Source organism: Alligator mississippiensis, chromosome 5, assembly GCF_030867095.1.
Source record: "Alligator mississippiensis isolate rAllMis1 chromosome 5, rAllMis1, whole genome shotgun sequence".
Classification (NCBI taxonomy): Eukaryota; Metazoa; Chordata; order Crocodylia; family Alligatoridae; genus Alligator; species Alligator mississippiensis.
Genome location: NC_081828.1, coordinates 124,157,816 through 124,177,240, shown reverse-complemented (window position 1 = coordinate 124,177,240; position 19,425 = coordinate 124,157,816). Strand labels below are relative to the sequence as shown.

Genomic DNA, 19,425 nt, shown 5'->3' with positions numbered 1-19,425 from the left:
TTAAATCTGCAAACTGCAAAAATAACGTTAATTTTTAATGTAATATTTTTTATTGTTTTAAATTGGATGAAGGAATTTGAGAGGTGTATGATTCATAACAATGTATGTATCAATAATGTATTAGTTCTTATGACTGCATGGGGCATGAGAAACAGGTGGGCCAGAGTTTGTTCCAGCATGTTGCAAAATAGCTTGTTCACATAGGACTTTACGTGCCGTGTATTTTATGGGTATTAACAAATTAATCTTCACAAGATCCCTGTGAAATAATTAGCTATCATTTCCTCAGTTTTAGATATGGGGAAACTGAGGCATAGAAAGATTAAGACCAGATAGTTCCACTTTTATTCTGAGTAGTGCTTTACTCTATGGTAGTCCCATTAGTTCTACTGGAGTGTTTCCCAGAATAAGCTACTACTCAGTATGAATAATTTGGCCCTGAATGATTTGCCTGCCCAGAGTTGTGCAAGAAATATATGCCAATGTTAGCAACAGAACACAAATGTTTGGACTCCTTGTCCACTGCTTTAGGTAAAGGACATCCTCTCATGCTGGTATATCAGAAGGTACCATGATGGCAATAGCTCTGTTCTCTTTGTATGAATGTTACCATGAATGTAGGATTTGCAAATAGAGAATCATGACTGTTGTTTTAAAATTGCCTTTCAATAGTCATTTTCCTGGGTTTAATTAGTAACAAAAATAAAACCTAATTATGTAATTGTTTTACAGTGCTGGGGTCAGATGCTCTGCCATTTTAACTTTAAAGAGCAGACTGTACTCAATTCACTGGCGCGATTGGCTAAGGAGTCATTTAGAGTGCCCTGAGATCCCAGCTTTCCTTGATTCTAGTTAAGTACCTTACCTGATTCAATGCTTGCCAGCTGGCAACCTTCCCAAGGTACTACCTGCTCGATCAGGATAACTGGAGCCTAGCATGCTCTGATGACACCACTTCCCTGCCCAACATTCATTTTCATCCTTGCAGCTGTACACTTCATATGTCAGATTATCCCTGATGATGCAGTGAAGCCAGAGTCCATACCAGAGCAGTGTAAAAGGGAGGCAGCAAATTTGATGCAATTTTTTTAATCTTTTTTTTTTTTTTAAGTTTTAAACCAGGTGCCTAAAATTAGATTCCTACAGCCAAGCTTTTCAAAAGCAACTAATCATTTTGTGTGCATCAGTTTTTGGGTATCTAACTGGAGATACTATGAAAAAGCCAGGTTTTCAAAAAGTGCTGACCACTCTCTGAAAATCAGGCCCTTTCAAAACTACATGCATTTAAGCTCCTGAATATTGAATCACCGCATATCACCAGTCACTTTTGAAAATCTTAGCCGTTAGGTATTTTCAGGCACCTGAATACCTGGGGCCTGATTTTCAAAAATGCTGAACACCCAAAAATCCCACTGAAGTCAGTGGGAGCTCAACAAGTTTGAAAATCTGCCCATTTATGTGACTGACTAATTTCTGCCCTAAATTTTAATCCTTTTTTTTTTTCCAAATCCCCTGTTACTTCTCACAAATATTTATTATGACTTATTGTAGTAAACACCTTTGAAATATTTGCTTCTCTGAAAGAATTCAAAAATTGACCTTTTACTTGAACACCACCTGCTGTTAGAGTAAAAAGTCCTCCTTTTTTCATTTTCATTATTTTCCAATAAAACTGATGAAAACATTTGAGATTTATACAGACGTATTTAGCAGCTGTCTCATATTTACTTAGACTGTGAGGTATAAATTGAATTTGGGGCTTTTTCTCCGAGAATAAGTATGTGTTTGTCGATTAGATGATGGTGAGGTGTTTCAACTATAACTGTCACGGAAGATTTTCATTGTTTTAATATTGTTTTGATTACTTAATTTGTCTTTGTTTTGTGTATTTTTTCATGGCTGTTTATGTGGTTTGGCATGGGGTTTTGTAAACTGTTTTTTATTCTTTGGCAAGGAGTACAAAGGAAATGTAAAAATTAGTATAGAAAACACATTCTAAATATTATATTCAAATACTTCTTCAGTAATTTAATTTGAAGGAAGAATAAGGCAATTAAATGATTGGGACTATTAATAGTTGGGGCATGTGTATACCACGTGAACAAATTGGTGAGGTGCCCATTGCGTACAAAGGGGTGAACCTCAGGGGACACCAGACAAACTGCCAATAAGTGCTGGAAAGGAGCCCATGGTTGTGGTACATATTTGGTACTAATAAAGTAGGGAGGCATAAAAGAGTGGTTCTTTCAGCATTGAAGAAATCTGAAGTCCTTAGTCCTTGCAACCATTGTCTCTGAAATGCTAAGTTTAGTTACCCAGGGAGGACTTCAGAGTTTCACTTCCTGGCTGAGAAGGTGATGTCCAAGAAAAGAGTTTCAATTTGGCACAAGCTAGAGAAGTTTCCCTGTCAAGCGAGGCTGCTCTTGGTCTGCTATCTGGTACCATATAGACCAGTACAGCCTGTTTGTAGCAGGGCACTGTGGTGTGCCTGCCACTTCAAGCTTAGGCCAGGGCTGAGAGGTGGAACAGAGGACCCACCAGCCAGAGAGGGCTGGAGTGCGGGATTAGGGTGTATAGGCCCCAAGAGGGACTACATAAGGGGCCAGGGGCCCAAGGGCCCAGAGAAAGAGGGCAGAGAGACCCAGAGGGTCTGAGAGTCCTGAGAGGGGCTAAGAAAAAGGAACATTTGAAGAGTTAACACCTGTGAAGCTTAGGGCATAGTGTAGGGGAAAAACAGCCATGCAATGTGCCCTTGAGGCTATAGGTGCCCTGCAGGGGCACAGCCAGGCCGAGAGGGCCTTAAGAGCTAGATTGAGACTATGGGGGTCCGGGAGGGACCTGCTGATGAGTTGATTGGACTCAGACTCACTCTAAAGCCCATGGGCAGCCTGCTTTACTTAATCTCAATAACAACAAGGCATTGTGGGTGAGCAGTTAAGGGAGGGTAACAGAGATGGAGCCGATCAGGCAGGAGTGAGGGACACCGGCATGGCCCAGTGGGATTGGGCAGTTGCAGGGCCAGAGGGGTGTGGGTCAGGACAGGAAAAAGGTTGAGAAACCACTGTCCTAGAGCACTTAAGTTGAGTGACTATTCTTGACTTAACCACACAGCCACTAGGGGATGGGTGCCATCAGCCACGTTGCCCAAAGAATCACCAGTGGTGCAAAGCAACTCGAGTAACCTCCAAAGGAGGGTTGTTACAGCAACTAAAGCAGGGGTGGGTTGGGCAGGGAGCAGCTTTGAGGCCAGGGCCAGGATCTTGTGGTGGTGACAACGCGCGCTGGGGCCAGGGCAGAGCGGTGATCTGCACGCCCTGGTCCCAGAGCAGCTCCTCGCTCAGCTGTGGGTCCTGCCAGCAGTGCTCGGGCTGGTGTGCAGGGAAACCATGGCCCCACACTGTTATGACCCTGTTGCTCCTGGAGTCTCCATGGAAACTGGCTGCAGTGAGGCGAGCAAAAGCTGCTGGGAAATGAAGTCTGACCAATGGCTGGATCTGCCATTTTGTCCACCCTGATCTAAGGTGTCTCAAAGGTTGCAGCAGCCTCGGGACTATCTTGACTTAACTTGACTAGAGATGTTTGGTGCTATGAGAACCTATAGAGCAGAGGTAGACTCCGCCTTAACCCTAGTAGGACCAGGCAGCTGACACAGGAAATTAAGAAGACTTAAGTGAGGAGCTGCGGGAAGGCTGACAAATGCTGCGGAGCACTCGGGTTGTACAAACATTTTTTAGGGATTTAAGTAATGTAAAAGGTGCCTCCGTATTAGGTATAGGATAAGACTGAAATCATAGCGAAGTTGAAGGGGAACAGTAGAGACTACAGTGGTACAATTTGGAAAGTTAAAATTATCAGAGTAAAGGGTTAAATATAAACGCACATTTCCAACCTCCTTTTCCCTCCCCACATATACATCCTATACATGTCTATATACCAGTGTGAGAAGTGCAAAGGAAAAAAAATAGGTGACCTGGAATTCTTGGCAAAGAAAGAGGACCTTGACATGCTAGCCATTACTGAAGAATTTTGGAATGACAAAAATCAATGGGATAGTGTAATACCTGGCTATAAATTGAACAGGAAGGACAGATTAGGTCATAGAGCCAGGGGACTAGCACCAGGGCTATACTACTGGGTCTTCTGATCAGGAAACGGATATTAAGTCCAAAACGTAGAGGGGGAATCAAAGAATCAACTAAGCCTAATAATAAGGCAGCAATAACGGGTGACTTCAACTACTTTCAGCTGGTCAAATGTCACAGTGGGACAAGGTATAAGGGAAGCAATTTTTCATCACATTGAATGATTGCTTCTTTTGAGCACTTAGTTCTAGAGCAGCGTTTCTCAACTTGTGGGTCGCAAGAATATTTCAAAGGGTTGCGAGCTGTCGCAGGACAGAGGGGCAGTGGGGGAGAGAGCTGAATGGCCAGGCTGGTGGCACTGGCACTGGCGCCCATGCTTGTGGGCACGGGGCAGCCAGGACATGCTGCTTGGGGGATGGGAGAGGCCATGACCAGGCTACCTGTTGTGGTGTGGCAGCCCCAGCCCAGGGCAGGGGAGGTGCCACAGTCCTCTCCTCCTTCTCCCTCCAGCCTGAGCTGGGGCTGGACTTGCTCCTCTGCTGCCCAAATGAGCCGGGGCTGCCACAGTCAGTGCGCTTTGACCTGAGCAGGACAGGGGACAGGCCATTGATTTTTGCAAATGGGTCCTGGTAGGAAAAAGGTTGAGAACCACTGTCTTAGAGCATACAAGCTGAGTGCCTATTCTTTACTTAATCCTAAGTAACAGATGCAAGAACTGGTATAAAACACAATATATGTTGAGCCACTGTAGTTGCAACCGCCTATATGCACTATTAGCAACTAGAGGCCAGTGACTACAGTCCAGTTAAATTCAATGCTGTCAGCATCATGCTCATACCAACAAGTAGCAGTATGATAAGAAACTTGAAAAAGGAGAATTTAAAAAAGATAAAGATGCAAATTTCAATAAGAAGAAAATTAAAATTGTCAGACTTAAACTAGCAGACTAGCAGACAGCTAGTTTAAGTAATGTATAATAAAACAAAGGCATTCAGACACCAAACAAGAAAGAAAGAAGGAAGGTAAGAAATAATCAAATATAATTACATGGCATGGTTTATAGAGATTTTCTTTTTTTCTTTTCCCAAACAAACATCCTTCAGAAAATGAAAATCCAGTTCTGGAGGAGCGAGTAGAAAAAATTGTAAGATAGGGCATGTCAAAAATATGATGGAATTGGGAGTGGTGGAGGGGGGGATGCATTTTAGGAGTTTTGAAGGGCAATTAATCAGCGATCCTTGCCTTCATATAAAATAATCATTTCCCCTCCAAGAAAATAAAATGTATAGCAGAAGCAGGACACCTATGAGAAATTAGATCCACTGGTCTCCCAGGAAGCAATTAAGGAGAATAAGGACGTTACACAGAGAAATGTAATACTTTTTTTAACTACTTTGTATCCAAGAGAATGTTTGCAGGAGAGAGAACCTGGAACCATTCTGAAAGTTGGCAAAAATAGGAGACTATCAAAATTGATATGTCAAAATAAGAAATGCTGGAACAAGTTGATAAATTAAAGAGCACCAAGGTACAAAGTCCAGATTCTGTTCAAAGAAAAGTCAAGAATTTAAGGAAGCGACTCAGTGGCTATCAAAATTATGTAGCTGTTTGTTAAAATTTGCTACTGTTCTGCATATAAAATAATCTCGGGCTTCAGATTTAGATACAGATGTCTAAAGTTATTAGATGTATAAAGGAATTTCCATATAAACTGAGATTTGAAAAGATGGGCAGTGCTACGTAGGCAAAAAGAATTGATAGGATCAGGTATACCAAATATTGTGTTCTTATTTGTCCATTTGGCTAGTACAAGGACAAGGGCAGTGTACAATGAGATAGAAAGGATTTCAAGACACTCTCAATTTCAAATATATTAGATTATTTTGACTTGGGAGAGGTATTTTTCTGTGTGTATAACTTAATAGCATGAGAATTCTGATTGAACTAAACATTGTTGCTTGTTTTCTGGGTGGCTGTGGTTATGGTTTTCTGTTTAGCAGATACAGAACCTTCCCACCACCCCCTCGTATTATTCCTTCCTTAAAGCAAGGAATTACAGTTACCAATAGCTCATTATCTTGTGGCAACAAAGATATGGAGTATGTTGTTACATCATTTCCTTTGTGGCACTGAAAATCCCTTCTCTTTAACTTGTGAGAACAATATTAAGGAGCGGTATCAGAATGTATGTGTATTTCGAATGCATGTTCAATAAGCAATTTAAAAATTAAATAAACCTGAGATTTCCTTTCTCGCAATGTATTTTGCATAGTCTTTCCATTTCCTTTGCCTCTCTCAGTTAGCATTTGGAAGTTGGCTGCCGTAACGAGCAGCTAGAATGAATTTGGGACCTATTTGGTGATTAACAAACCAAAGAGAAGCCTCGCTCCAGTTTAGGCAATCAGATTCCTAATTACATTATAACTGAAAAGGACCAAAGTCAAGATATCAGATACTTTATGTTACAGTTTTTTGCCAAGTAGCTATAGGGCAGGCAAAGAGCTCCTTATCTGCGTGAAAATGAACATGTATAGTGTGCCTGATTCTCCATTCTCTGCCCTTAGGGGACTCATTTAAACAAGGTGGGGAGGGGCAATCATTTTCTCAGGCATGCCACAATTTAGTCCCACATCCTCCCTGAGTGCCATTCTGGTCCCCTTTCCTTGCCCAATCTGCTGCTCTGCCTTCCACTTCCTTCCTGGTGCTCCTGTCTAATCTACTTTTTGTTCCCTCCCTGATCTGCCGTGTGCCCCACATAGAGGCTGCCTGTGCCACTTGTGGCACCTGTGCTTCAGGTTGGCTACCCGTGATTTAAACTCTTGTAGTATGAACAGAAACACTGTCATTTATTTTTGATGGCATTTGACATTTGTCTTTGTATCAATGTATACAATCACAAAATGTGTAAGGCACCAAATAATTATGTCTAGTATTTGACGCCTTTGATAATCAAACTCGGGTATTTTTCTCGTTTTGATGAGTCAAGCAAATTTTTAAAGGATAAAGGATGTCAGACTTTTTTTAGCCTCTAACAAACCTTAGTCTATCTGTTTATTTCTTACAATTCTCAGTATTCGGACTTGGAATTTAGTTGCAATTTATTTATTTTTTTTATTCCTGAAGAATTAACTTCAGGCCTCAAATATTCTTATGAACCTTGAGAGATGCAATGAGTCAAAGTTCTTCAAATTGATCTAGAGATATTTACAGTGTGTTGGTAGTTTTATATATTGTGGTATTTTCAGGATTTCCTATGCTTGCTATAGGAAACTCAATGAGCACTGAAGCTCTGTCTGTCTATCTCAATAAATATAAAGTCAAATACTGTAACATAGTAAATGTTTTATTTTCTCCCCAGAGATGACCTATGAAAGTTTATGTGGCACGCTTCATTATTGTATATGTACTATGATCTTGTAATGAAAGAGTCCTTCCTCACAAGAGGGTAGAGATAAAGTTCCTAAGGGAACCTTAATTTTGAATTTCATGACTCTTTTATATAAGTTAATTTTAATATTATGTTATTGCAGGTGTATACTGTTTAATATTAATTATACTTCCTTATATTCTCTCTCTTTCTGTCATAAAACAATTCATTTTTTAAATTTTTGGAACATAGAGTGTAGCCTCAAAATACAACTGAAAAATAAAGACTGTATTTAAAGTCAATGATATTAACAGACACCTTAACACTGAAATGTAATTTGACTACATTGATTGTTTTGAACAAGGTGTGATTACAAGAAATAACTGAAGTTAAAGTTTAAAATTCATTATGCAAACATAAGCTATGGTCACATGGGATTTCAACTCTATATCTTATTGTTGTTAGTTTTTAAGAGTGTCCAGGAAATAGTGGAATTAACCTTTTGCATTTATTCCCAAGTTACATTCTCTTATGTTCCCAACAGCTGATATAAACATCCCTTGTAGTTGTTTTCATGACAAGCTGACCGAAAATGATGAAACAGTTGACAATATATGTGATGAAATATATTGAGTGCTTCTCTGTTTTCCTTATGCAAAAAGAACATTGGAAGTCTTAAAAGTTTTTATGCACACTTGTTTTCAGATAAAACTACTGTTGAAGTAAAGGTTATCAATATTTTTTTTTTCACTCACCAAAGTAAAAGAGAAAGTAATGTGGCTAACTGTAGCCATTGTAATTTTTTTTGAAGTTACAAAATAATCCGGGATCTACATAATACTGTAAATTGTGGTGATTGCTGTTATTGTTTTCTACTAAGTTAGAAGTTCCTGTTCCACTGATGTTAATGTGGTAAAAACCTAACGTCATTTGCATGTGCGTGTGTGCACGTACTGTCTCAGAGAATATGGAAAATCTCAGAGTACAGCAGTGGATCCTACAGTGTTAAAGACTGTAAATCAACAGAGAACAAACACAAATGTCAGGTGGAGAAAAAACATGTCATTCATAAAATGCCTGATCCAGAGAACAGAAAATGAGGGGTCTGAGTTGATAGTTGTGTGATTCTGTGATGCTGAGCAACCCTGGCTTTCACTGAAGTCAGCATGGGTGTGCAGAGTCTTTGAACAGTTATCATGCATTGTTGCTTTAGCTGGTAAGTAAAAGAGGTCTCCTTTTTTTTTCTTCTAATCAATGGGAAAGGCCTAAACATATGTACCAGTGTAAGTGACCTTAAAAAATTACATTGCAAGAAAAGAGAAGGGTAATGAATTTTAAATAGAAAAAGTATGAATGATGCAAGGTTCCCTTTTGATAAGACAAATGCTGCAAATAAGGACACCAGGTAAAATATGGAGAAACCTGGCATTCTTCTCTTCAGCTGATAAGAAAGGCTGCCTCTTCAGTTTCTAAGATGACTCTCTGTTGATTAAAACATTTAAAAATGAGATTGCATAAAAGGTCTGTTGTTGAAGGCCAGCAGATCCCAGTAGAATCTGATTTTATCCCTGACGTTGATCTAAGTGTCAATCTTTGCAGAATTCCACCTGATACTAGCTTGACTTGGAAGCTGTGTAGCTCAGTCAATAGGGTGACTAGCTACAGACTGGAAGGACCTGGACTTGATCCCAGATGACAGGGGTGGCGGTTTCCATTCATTGTTTCCACTTCCATTGCTGTCCTGACACCAGCCTCCCCTCCAATGGGTACCAGGAGGAACCTGGGTGTCAGAGGTGACCAGCTGACAATATCACCTACTTCCTCATGCCAGAGTTAAAGAAACAATGGAGCCTTGTGTCCATTGCCTCAGTGGGCCTCACTGGAGGACACTCTTACCTTTACTAGCTTGATTCAAAATAATATCAGCTGAAATCTCACCTGGTCTCTATTGTAGTAAGGATAGATCAGAACATTTTGATAAAAGGGGCAAAGTCATAAGGAAGAAAGTCCAAAATATCTGTATCCATATATCTGTGTAAAGTGATATTAACTCAGTAGATGTTCAGTGGTGGGAGACACCACCACATTGTATATTTTGAGCCTGATTCACTACTTCATTACAATGGAATGAAAAAGAATACAAAGTGTAAGACTACCAAACCAGAATGGTAGGCCTTTGAATCCACTCTATTCTTATTTTACAATATAAATGAGTACAAGGTGAAAGACAGTGGAGAACCAGGTCTTTCCCCTGCTTCCCCCTTAGTTCCTTCTCTGAATTTATCTTTTGCTTGATAGATAATGAAGGTAAATATTGTCTCTTCATTAGGATTGGATGAAAGAAAGTGGTTTTCCTTGATGATACGGTGTGTCCGTATGATCTCCCTTGTATAGGATGTATACAGTGGAATAAAAATGAAGTTCCAGTAATTTTCTATTTTGGGAATCCCAATAATAGGATCGAATGAAACAGGAAATTACACATTTCTTTGAAACCATACTGCTGTTGTGTGCAAAAATGTACAGGCGTTGGCCAGATCCATTTCTTACGGGGCTAATTTATAATCACTCAGTCTGTCTGAAAAAGAGAAGGGGAGAATAGAACTAAATATATTGGTGTGAAGATTAATTACCCTGGAAAACAAACATAAAAATACTAGAGATATAGTACATTAGGGAAAAGCAGTCTGAGTGGGAAAATCAACATCATACGTACACCAAAATCGGGGGAAGCCATGATTGCATCTCAAGCAAAGCTTCTGTAAAAAAGAAAACAAGTTAGGTTAATAATCTTTAGCTTAAATATAAGGAAAAATGCTTTTATTGTTCATTTAGTGCAAGAATAGGATCTTTCTCCAAAAATAGGAATTAGTAAAGTTCTTCAAGCAGTTCTCTGCATTAAACAAAGAAACTGGAATCCATAAAGCCACATCATGAAAATCTTCTATCTCCAATTAGTTCTTAGTTTTACAACTCCCCTAGGCAAGTGCACTTTTTAGACACTTATTTTAGGCTCTGATCCAAAAAAACATTTAAGGATATTCTTATCTTTAAGCACATAAGCATCCCATATGTTTCAGGTTAAACATGCATATAAGTACTTTGTTGGAACTAAACTTTAAAGAATTTACAAAATTGACCTTCATTGTGGGAAAAAGTATTAATTAAGGCTAAGGAGAAGTGGGCTGAGATTGCAAGGTTTATTAGATAGCCCAGCTAAGTACAGTAGGACAAAAAAAAGAAAGATGCTTTCATATTTACTTGAATATAACATGATGCTGAATATAAGACGGCCTCTCAATAACTAGATTCTATATATGGAAAATGTATACATCTGTTATAATTTTCCAGGCATAGAATCTATTTATTGGAGGTTTGCCTTGAATTTGTCCCCTTCCTACTGCCAGAGAAGGGAAAATCTGGGAGGTCAGGTAGCCCCCTCACACTCTGCCCTCCCAGCTTCTCCCCTCCTGAAGCTCCTTTCCTCCCTCCTTACTGTCTGACCTTGCTCTCCCTGAGCACATAGAAGTGAGAGCCAGGTTTGAAAACACTGACCTTGAAATAAACATACAAATAAACCCATAGACTTCTTTCATTCAGAACTTATGCATTTTACCTTTTTTGAAACTGCTGCAAGTTTTAGTACAGGTACTGTATAAACATACTTTTAAGCAGCATTTTTACACCTCCTAATATAGAGTACAAACTATGCATGATATTAGTTCAAAGCCAGAAGATTTACCATATAGTTCATTGGGCTGGGCCCCAGCAGGGTCAACAGCATTTCAAGCCATGGTGACCCCACAGCTCAGCACTGCTCAGTATATGTGTGTACTCTAGATAGATACCCTTCCATAAAGGAGTCATGTGCTAATTATCTCCACATGACTGGAACTTGGTCTTCTTGTCATGAGTCCTGGGATGCACCAAAAATGTATATACAGATGAGGCGCAGGACAAGGTGGTCCAGCAATACTTAATGAAGGGCGGAGCCACACTAATCTTATGCAACAGGCTGAAAGAGGGGGCCATAAAGGGATTCTGGGTAAACTATTTGGGACCCTGTTTGGTGATGTTTGCCTGATGTTTAAGGTTGTTGAAGAAACAGGAATCATTGGAAATGGGAAACGCAGGTGCAACTCAGCTGTGGGAGTGAAAAGAAAGTGTTCAGTGTTGCAGCTTATTATAACTTGAAAAACAGTCTGTACTGAAGGGGGACTGTGTGCAACGGGCACTACCAGATATGTATGCAGATGGGCTGCACTAACCTGTCCTTGTGGTAGGTGCCTATTGGCATATCAAATGTAGTACTCTTGGTACCCAAGAGAGGGTGCCAGGGCTGGTTCTGGCTCTTGTTGTGCCTGCCTGGGATAGCAGTACTTTCAGGCCTGGTGCCAGTTCCCTGCAGAGGGAACACCTGGGCCACACCAATAGATAAATAAATAAAAAATTCCCACCGGTATGTTTGCCAAATATGGGCCCTGTGTTTTATAGTCATGATCAGTGTTGGCTGCATTTAATCAACTTCATGGTTGGTTACTAAGCACATGCTACTTTGGCAGCAATTTAATGATAGACAGTGTATTTAATGAGGTTTCCTTGTATGTGAATGTAAGTTGAGGGGCTTTTCCCCTCATGCTGACTGGTGGAAAAAACCTCATCTTGTATTGTATACTTTGTATTTGTATACTTTGGGGGGAAAAAACTGCATGTGCAAATGTAATGCCTTCCCAAATCTGGTGAACCTCCCTAAAAAGCACTTGAACTATTGATATACTACTAAGCAATCAATTCCTCAAACAACTTTTATTTCCTTCTCACATGTATCTTCTGGTAGGATGACTGCAGAGTGTTACAGAGGGTGATCCGTTGCAAATTCAAGACCAAGTGAATAATAGTGGAAAAAACAAGAGAGTGCAAGTTACACATAAGTCTTTAATAGGATTTTACAGGGTAAAGGTTTAACAGTTTGATGCTGTTTCTTAGGATCTCTAATACTTATATGCATTATTTGAGATTAATGTATTTAAATATGAAAAAAAAATCAAGGCTGTGTGAAAACCATCCAGTGGCAATAGTAGTTGAAAGTGTAGTGTAATACATATCTTTTAATTGCTGTTTTGCCTTTAATCTCCAAATATTTTCCCCTCCCCCTGCCCTCTTTCTCATGGGTTTGAATGTAGTGTGCACCAAGAAGACATGTTGCATGGGCAGTTTCATCCACAATGACACGGAAGATTGTCTGGGTGGTGGAGTGTCAGTAAATCTTTGGACATATGGCTTTACATGTCTAATCCATTGTTTGCACTAGTAACAAATTATCCCCCCCTTCCCTTGCTTCAATTTAGCCCTGCTGTGCAGCAAGTTGGGAAGATGAAGGCAGCGTTTTATCAACTCCTTTCCAATTATTATTAGTAATATATATTTATATGATGATGACACCCAAAAGCTTATAACCCCATTGCATTGGGTACTATTCAAATCTTGCTGTAAGGGCATAAAACTTAAATGACATCAAACAGAAGTCTGGGGCTGTGGGTACAAGGTGCCAACAAATGAAGAATTGGTGCAGATTTATGTGAATTGCACTAGGTGCAAAAGTAGCAAGGTCTTTCTTTTCCAATTGGGATAAGAGAGATGGAAAGAGAAGAATAAGGATAAGAAAGGAAAAAAGGTGAAGGAAGCACAGCCTTTTATTCATCTCTCCACAATCAGCAAAGCTGGGCTTTTGTAGGCATCACAGCAGAGAAAAGAGCTTGCAGAAACAGTAGAGAGGTGTGAATGGCATAGAAATACCATGAGAAAGACAGGGAGGGAAGGTGAGAAGGAAAAAAGAAGTGAAAAAAGACAGACAGCAGTGAACTGTGGGAAAGCTTAAGGCAGATACCTGCTGGGAAGCACAGATAGGTAAGTGTAATCAAAGGAAAATAATTTAAGTCCAGGCTGCTTGAAGTTCCTGAACAGAAGCCAGGAAAGATAAGGAATCAAAGTTTAGAAATTGAGCAAAGGCCTTTGTTCTGTCTCCTGATGGTTTGTCCCTGATGGCTGTCTCCCTCTGAGCAGGAGCAAGGAGATGGTGGCATTTACTTTCCTGGGCCTAATCTAGCCCAGTTCATCTGAATCTGAGACTGTGGAGTGCTTATGGGTGCAGAAAAAACAAAACAAAACAGTGCTTTACTTTCATCTTGGTGCACTCCTGCGCCAGGGGCAGCGCATGTCCAGAAGAGAAATCATGTCAGTTTGACCCAGCTCGCCCAGCATCTGTATAGCTCATGTGCTGAAGCAGGAATTTTTGGCACTTTTATCTAATACCTGTTTGGATCAGCTATTAGATAAAAGCACCAAAAAGTCCTGCTGAAGCATATAAGTTATATAGATGCTGGGGAGCTGATTCAAACTGATGCAATATTATTCTTCCAGTAAAGTGCTGTTTTTTGGTTTTTTGGGGGGTGGGGAGGGGTTTCCACATCTGTCAGCGACCTAATATCTATGCATCCATTTCCACAGAGCTTATAAGGCTGTCTAAACAAAAACCTTTTAGTAATATTACAACTCAATTTAGGGCTAAAACTGAGGAAAAAATATACATGTCAATGGCTTCAAATTAAGCTGTATTCATAAAATCAAATATTTTTGCTCACTTTTAGGTGCTTATTTACATTTATAAAAATGGACAAGGTGTTTAATAGTAGGATATCCTATTTTGGCAATGCTGGCAATGTTGACCTGAAGCAAAGTGAAAATGTTAATGTGTGAGTGTATTTTTTGTGCTACCTGACAGTGACTGTACCTCTGCTCCCTGTTTACTTCTTCAGTGTAAGAATTTACTGTATTTATTATCCTGGTAAGTGGGTTTTTCTTATTTTTTCTAGGTGCTGCACAATGGACTTATCATGGAAATGGACCACCCAACAGCAGGGAGAATCGCTGTTCCAGGTTGGAAGATTTATTTTTTCTTTTTTAAATGGAACTTAAAAAAAAGTTTCACGAAGTACTAAATACTTCCAGAACTAGGCTTAAGAGTGATATATCCTGCTATTTCAATTAAAGGAACAGAAGTTTGAGTGACAGGTGATACCAATGCTCATTTATGCTCCAATAATGTGACGGGGTAGAAGTGGGTTGAAATGTGTGTTGGACCATCCCACTGTTTTCACAGGTCAGTTCTCCTAAAACATGAACATGGACTCATGGATTTCATAATATTTGCAAATGCTCACAGCTAGAAATATTTGTATTAAGCTATCTGATAGGACATAGAAATCTGCTTTTGATTTAGATCTGCTTTGAGAGTTATACAAACTGTCCTTTAGGGCCTTTTTAATAGAAGAAGGAGGGGCGGGAGGAAGGGGAATCTCACATTGGAGCATATTCCAAGACACTGTGTTTTTAGGATCATAGAAATTAGATAGCAGGGCTGACAATAAAGATGTCTTGTTCTGAAAGGATTTCAGAAGAAGGACAAAGATTTGAAGTTGCCATTTCTCGCTTGTTTTTTGTGATTGAGACTGACTGAACAGAAGTGCCCTACCTGTGCTACCAGAGAAGGCAAAGTTAGAAATCTTACTAAGTCCAATAGGAACCATGATAGATAGATATTATTTTTAAGGAAATCCGGGACACTGATCCCTGCCCCTCCTCGAGCTGATCCTCACCCCAGGCAGGAGGAGTGGTTTCCAGCCCAGCTCCCCCCGCCCCCCGCCCTGGACTCCAGCCGCTGCTCAGGAGAAGCTGGGCTGGGCAGTGTGGGCAAAGTGATACCAATCCAGGACTTTTGTCTCCATCTCACCAACCAGCTGTGACACTGAGACGGCCTGTGAATTCTGTGTCTGCCCCAGCCAAATCAGGTGGCATGGTCACTCTAATGATAGGCCATCATGGAGTACTTGTGAAAATCTCAACTGGAATCTTCACACTCAGGTCCATTTCTGACCCCTGTGCCTTTTCTAATATTTGTCTAACTGTGAGGTGGTTTCTCTGTGTTTTTTCTGTCAGAGAATTTGACTTTTCTTCCTCCACGCAGAGCAGCATTTCAGTAACATTTTGTAATATTGTCTCTCTAATGTCTAATGTGAAAATACCATCTTCTAATACAGCATACAGTTCTCATCAATTTCAACTGAGTTGTACACACGTAGCTGCAGGAAGAATTTGACCTATACAATTTCTCTTAGGTTGCACATCCTGGAGTCACACTGGGTTACAGAAAGAGTGATTAGAGAGGAATGAAGTCCATATCATTTAATCTTTCCTGCATGGATGCTTTTGTATATGCCTCATTTTTGGTCTTTATCCTATGTTCTATTTTACTTTTAGGCCTTTTCAGGTTGAGGAATTTAATTGAAAATACACTAATATGCCTCCACAATTGAAGTGGACTTTTTTGATAATGTACCCCTTGATAATTGAGTTTTCAGGAAAAAAGGAAATCTATTTTGTCTATTCAAAATGGAAAGGCAAACAAAGGTTTTGGTTTCACTTTTTTTTTAACCAGGTAGAAAAGCTTTGCAGATGGCAACAGGAAAAAGTATGTAAAGTTTTCATTTTGCATGCAATACATAATCTATCTTTGAGAAATAAAATACTCCTTGAGGGGCTAGGTTAAACTGCAAGAAGAGGAGGGAGATGAAAGGAATGTTCTAACAGTCTGTCAGCAGAGATAGAAAACACTGGCAGGAGAGTAAGTTTTCACATAGGCAAACTACAGTGCTTTCCAAATCCTTGGCTATTTTTTACTTTATTAAAACTCAAAACCTGTGACAGTGCATTGAAACGAAAATAAATCATCTTATTCTCTGATGGTTAGCCATTTAGATGGGCTTCTATGAAGGGCTTGTTGTATTGAAGCAGATGGCTATAATGATTATTGGACAGTTGAGCAGGAAAAGCAAAATTCCTACCTTTCCTGGCATAGAGTAGAGGAAGGAGCCTGAATGAATAGAATGACATTATATGGTTCTACCTATAACTTAAAAAAGTGAACCTAGAGCTTGATTACTATTGAATGTAGATTTTGGGAGTATCCTATGTTTTCCTAGGGCAAGTGTTACACATATATTTTGGTTTACAAAGACAATTCACTTGTAGGTTAACCCTTTCTCAATATCCATTTCAAAGTATTTAGTGGTTTCCAATGTAGTTATATTCAACCATTCAAAGGGGCTACCTCCATTAGGTGACAACTTTTTACTAGGAATTTCATGAGGGATTCCTCTGTAAATGCTAGATCATGAGTCTCAGTTTTGCAAAAACTTGTATTCATAATACCATTGGGGAAGTTATGGGCCCAAGACAAAGCAAGGAAGCATCATCAGATAATATTCCTGGCCCTAAATCTGCATTCATAACTATAACACTGCTCCTTCCCAACTTGCTATTAGGGCTGTGCAAAATTTCACCAGCAGTTTCATTTCGATGCTGTTTTGACTTGTTTTGAGCTCAAAACAGAGAAATCAAAATGAAACAGAGAGCTTCGAAACAGCCTTGAAACAAAACAAGGCAAGTTGAAACATTTCAAAATTTTCGAAACATTTCAAGTTTCAAAGCTCAAGCTGGGCTTGCCTGCAGGGAAACAGAAACTAAAGTAAAGAGAGGGAGGAGGAAGAGTGGGGAAGGGAAGGGGAGGCGGAGGGAAGGAGTGCTTTCATTATTGACTGTGTAGCTGGCTAGTGACTGTCATCCTTTTCTGAGGTCTCTTCCAATCCCAGTGCTCTGGGGGAGGGATGGAAAAACTGCGTAAAGGCAGCATTGTTTGAACTGCCCTGCTTTCTGCCTTGGTGTCACTCGAGTGAGGGCGTACCTTAACACACAGTGTCACCCACCCATGTCACAAGTTTTGCCTGTCAGCAGCTAGAGGTGCAGGGCCCCAGAACCCAGACTCCCCCTGCACCTATCTCCTTGACAGCTCGCAAGCTTCGTGGCCTCAGCAGGGCCTAGCAGGCCTGCAGTTTTCACCCCCCTGTGCCCCATGACAGACAGAGTCCCACAAGCACCCATGTCACGAGTTTTGCCTGTCAGCAGCCAGAGATGCAGGGCCCCAGAACGCAGAAGCCCCTGCACCTGTCTCCTTGAAAGCTGGCAGGCTTCATGGCCTTAGCAGGGGCCACCATCCCTGCAGTTTTGATCCCACTGTGGCTTAACACATACATGTGACATGAGTTTTTTGCTTTCAAGACTTTGAGGTACAGTTTCCCTGAAATCCTTGCACCTATCACCTTGAAACATAGCAGGATTCATGCCCTCACAAAGGGCTATCATTCCTGCATGTTTCATCCAAATCAGGCTAAAAATGACAAAGTTATAGGCTGTTTTGAGATTCCCCATTGTAGCCTATGGGCGAAATGTTGAAACTGCGAAACTGTTTTGATGAAACAAAATAGAACAGCGGTTTTGAATCGAAACGAAATTTGAAACAAAAATCTGTTCCGTCGAAACGTAGATATCATGCCCATACTGCACCAGCTGCAGACATATAAAAATCAGCAAGGAAAATCACCAGTAAATACACATTGCAGTCGTCTAGCCTTGAGGTAACCGGGATATGTATCACCTTGCCTAGGTTTATGTATATTAAAAATGTGTGCAGTCTTTAGCTGGTTGGATGCAGAAGTAGGCAGTTCTGCCAAGTGCTACCAGATAAGGTCCCAGGAAAAGCAATTGATCTCAGACTCTTGAGATTCTGTACCACTTTCTCTATAAAGAGCAAGTGGTTCATCAGTCAGGTGAGGAACAGATTTTGCATTGTGGCATAACATTCTTTTAATCTCTTGAGATCATCCTCACATGCTTGAAGAATTAATCTGAACTCAGTTAAGAACTGTGGTATAGTGTTTCATTTTGGCATAAACTCCTGGCTCTGTGTTCAGATCATCCACATTAACTAGTCAATGTAAAGAACCATCCTTTTTTCATTGGTTTTCTTAAATTGTATTTAATTGTGTAAGCAGAAAAATATTTTTTAACAATCGGGGTTTTTTAATTGTCTGGTTCATTAGATTCTTGTCATGGTTTGGTAGAAATTACATCAGAGCTGTTTCTTTGTAACTGTTATGTTGTGGTCCTCAAAGAAGAATAGATTTCTGGTTGGGAATCTGGGAATAAAGAAATCTGGATTTCTTCCTTTTAGTTATGCTGATTTGTTTTGTAACATCAGACCAGTCATTTAACCTGTCTTCAAAATACATGTTTTCCTGTCTTTAAAAAAAATGAAGATTCAGCAGGGGTTCCAAAATTCTTAATCTCTTAACATCTAAAAAACTCTTTGATATCTTCAGAAGGAAGTAGTTATAAAAATGTCAAAATGTGTGCATGTGTGTGTGTACACACACACACACACACACAAACACATGTATGTGTATATATATATATATATATATATATATATATGTATGTGTATGTATATAACATATTTTGTCCAGGCAAACAAGGCAGACTCAGGCTGATTACGAGGGTGAAAACTGCTATTCAGTTTTAGTATGTTCCCTCAAATGCCAGAAACCACAGACTCCTGTTAACTTTACATTGCATTTTTCAATATTGAAGTGTAAGGGAGGAGGGAAGATTCATAGGACTAGATATATGGTGGCATGTATTCATCAAAAATCATTGTCCTGCATTGAGGGATTTTGCAGGAAATTAAGGAAATATGTACTATAGTACATTGTTTCCTGCAGCTAGGGGATCCCACACTACAGAAACAATAACAACAGCATGCAAAAATTCCAGCAATTCTCTGCACACATCATTACTTGAACTTCTGATCCTGTCTGTTTCTCATCACACGTGTGTGTACGTGTGCGTGCATGTGTGTGCATGTGCACATAGCTGAAGTTGATTGAAATTTTTTAATTTCACTTCACTATTTATGGAGCATTAGAGACAAACAGCTTCACCAGCATTCCTGTTACCTCATTCGCCTTTTTTAGTCATCAGTGCTGAGTGTTTATGTCTTTTACATTCGCAGAGTTGATTTCAATT

The 19,425-nt window shown here is 39.9% G+C and overlaps 1 protein-coding gene across 5 annotated transcripts in view; it reads left to right on the top strand.

Annotated features, from left to right (window-relative positions):
* Window positions 1-19,425, top strand: part of SUGCT (succinyl-CoA:glutarate-CoA transferase) — a 552,725-nt gene that overhangs the window by 454,946 nt on the left and 78,354 nt on the right. For 3 of the 5 annotated variants that reach the window (XM_059728663.1, XM_059728662.1, XM_019483386.2), the window contains 2 exons: window positions 14,322-14,385; window positions 15,944-15,976. In XM_059728663.1, coding sequence (XP_059584646.1) covers window positions 14,322-14,385; window positions 15,944-15,976 — 97 coding nt within the window. Of the gene's footprint in view, window positions 1-14,321; window positions 14,386-15,943; window positions 15,977-19,425 lie in introns of those variants that run through there. The other 2 variants (XM_014602492.3, XM_059728664.1) reach the window with 1 other exon arrangement.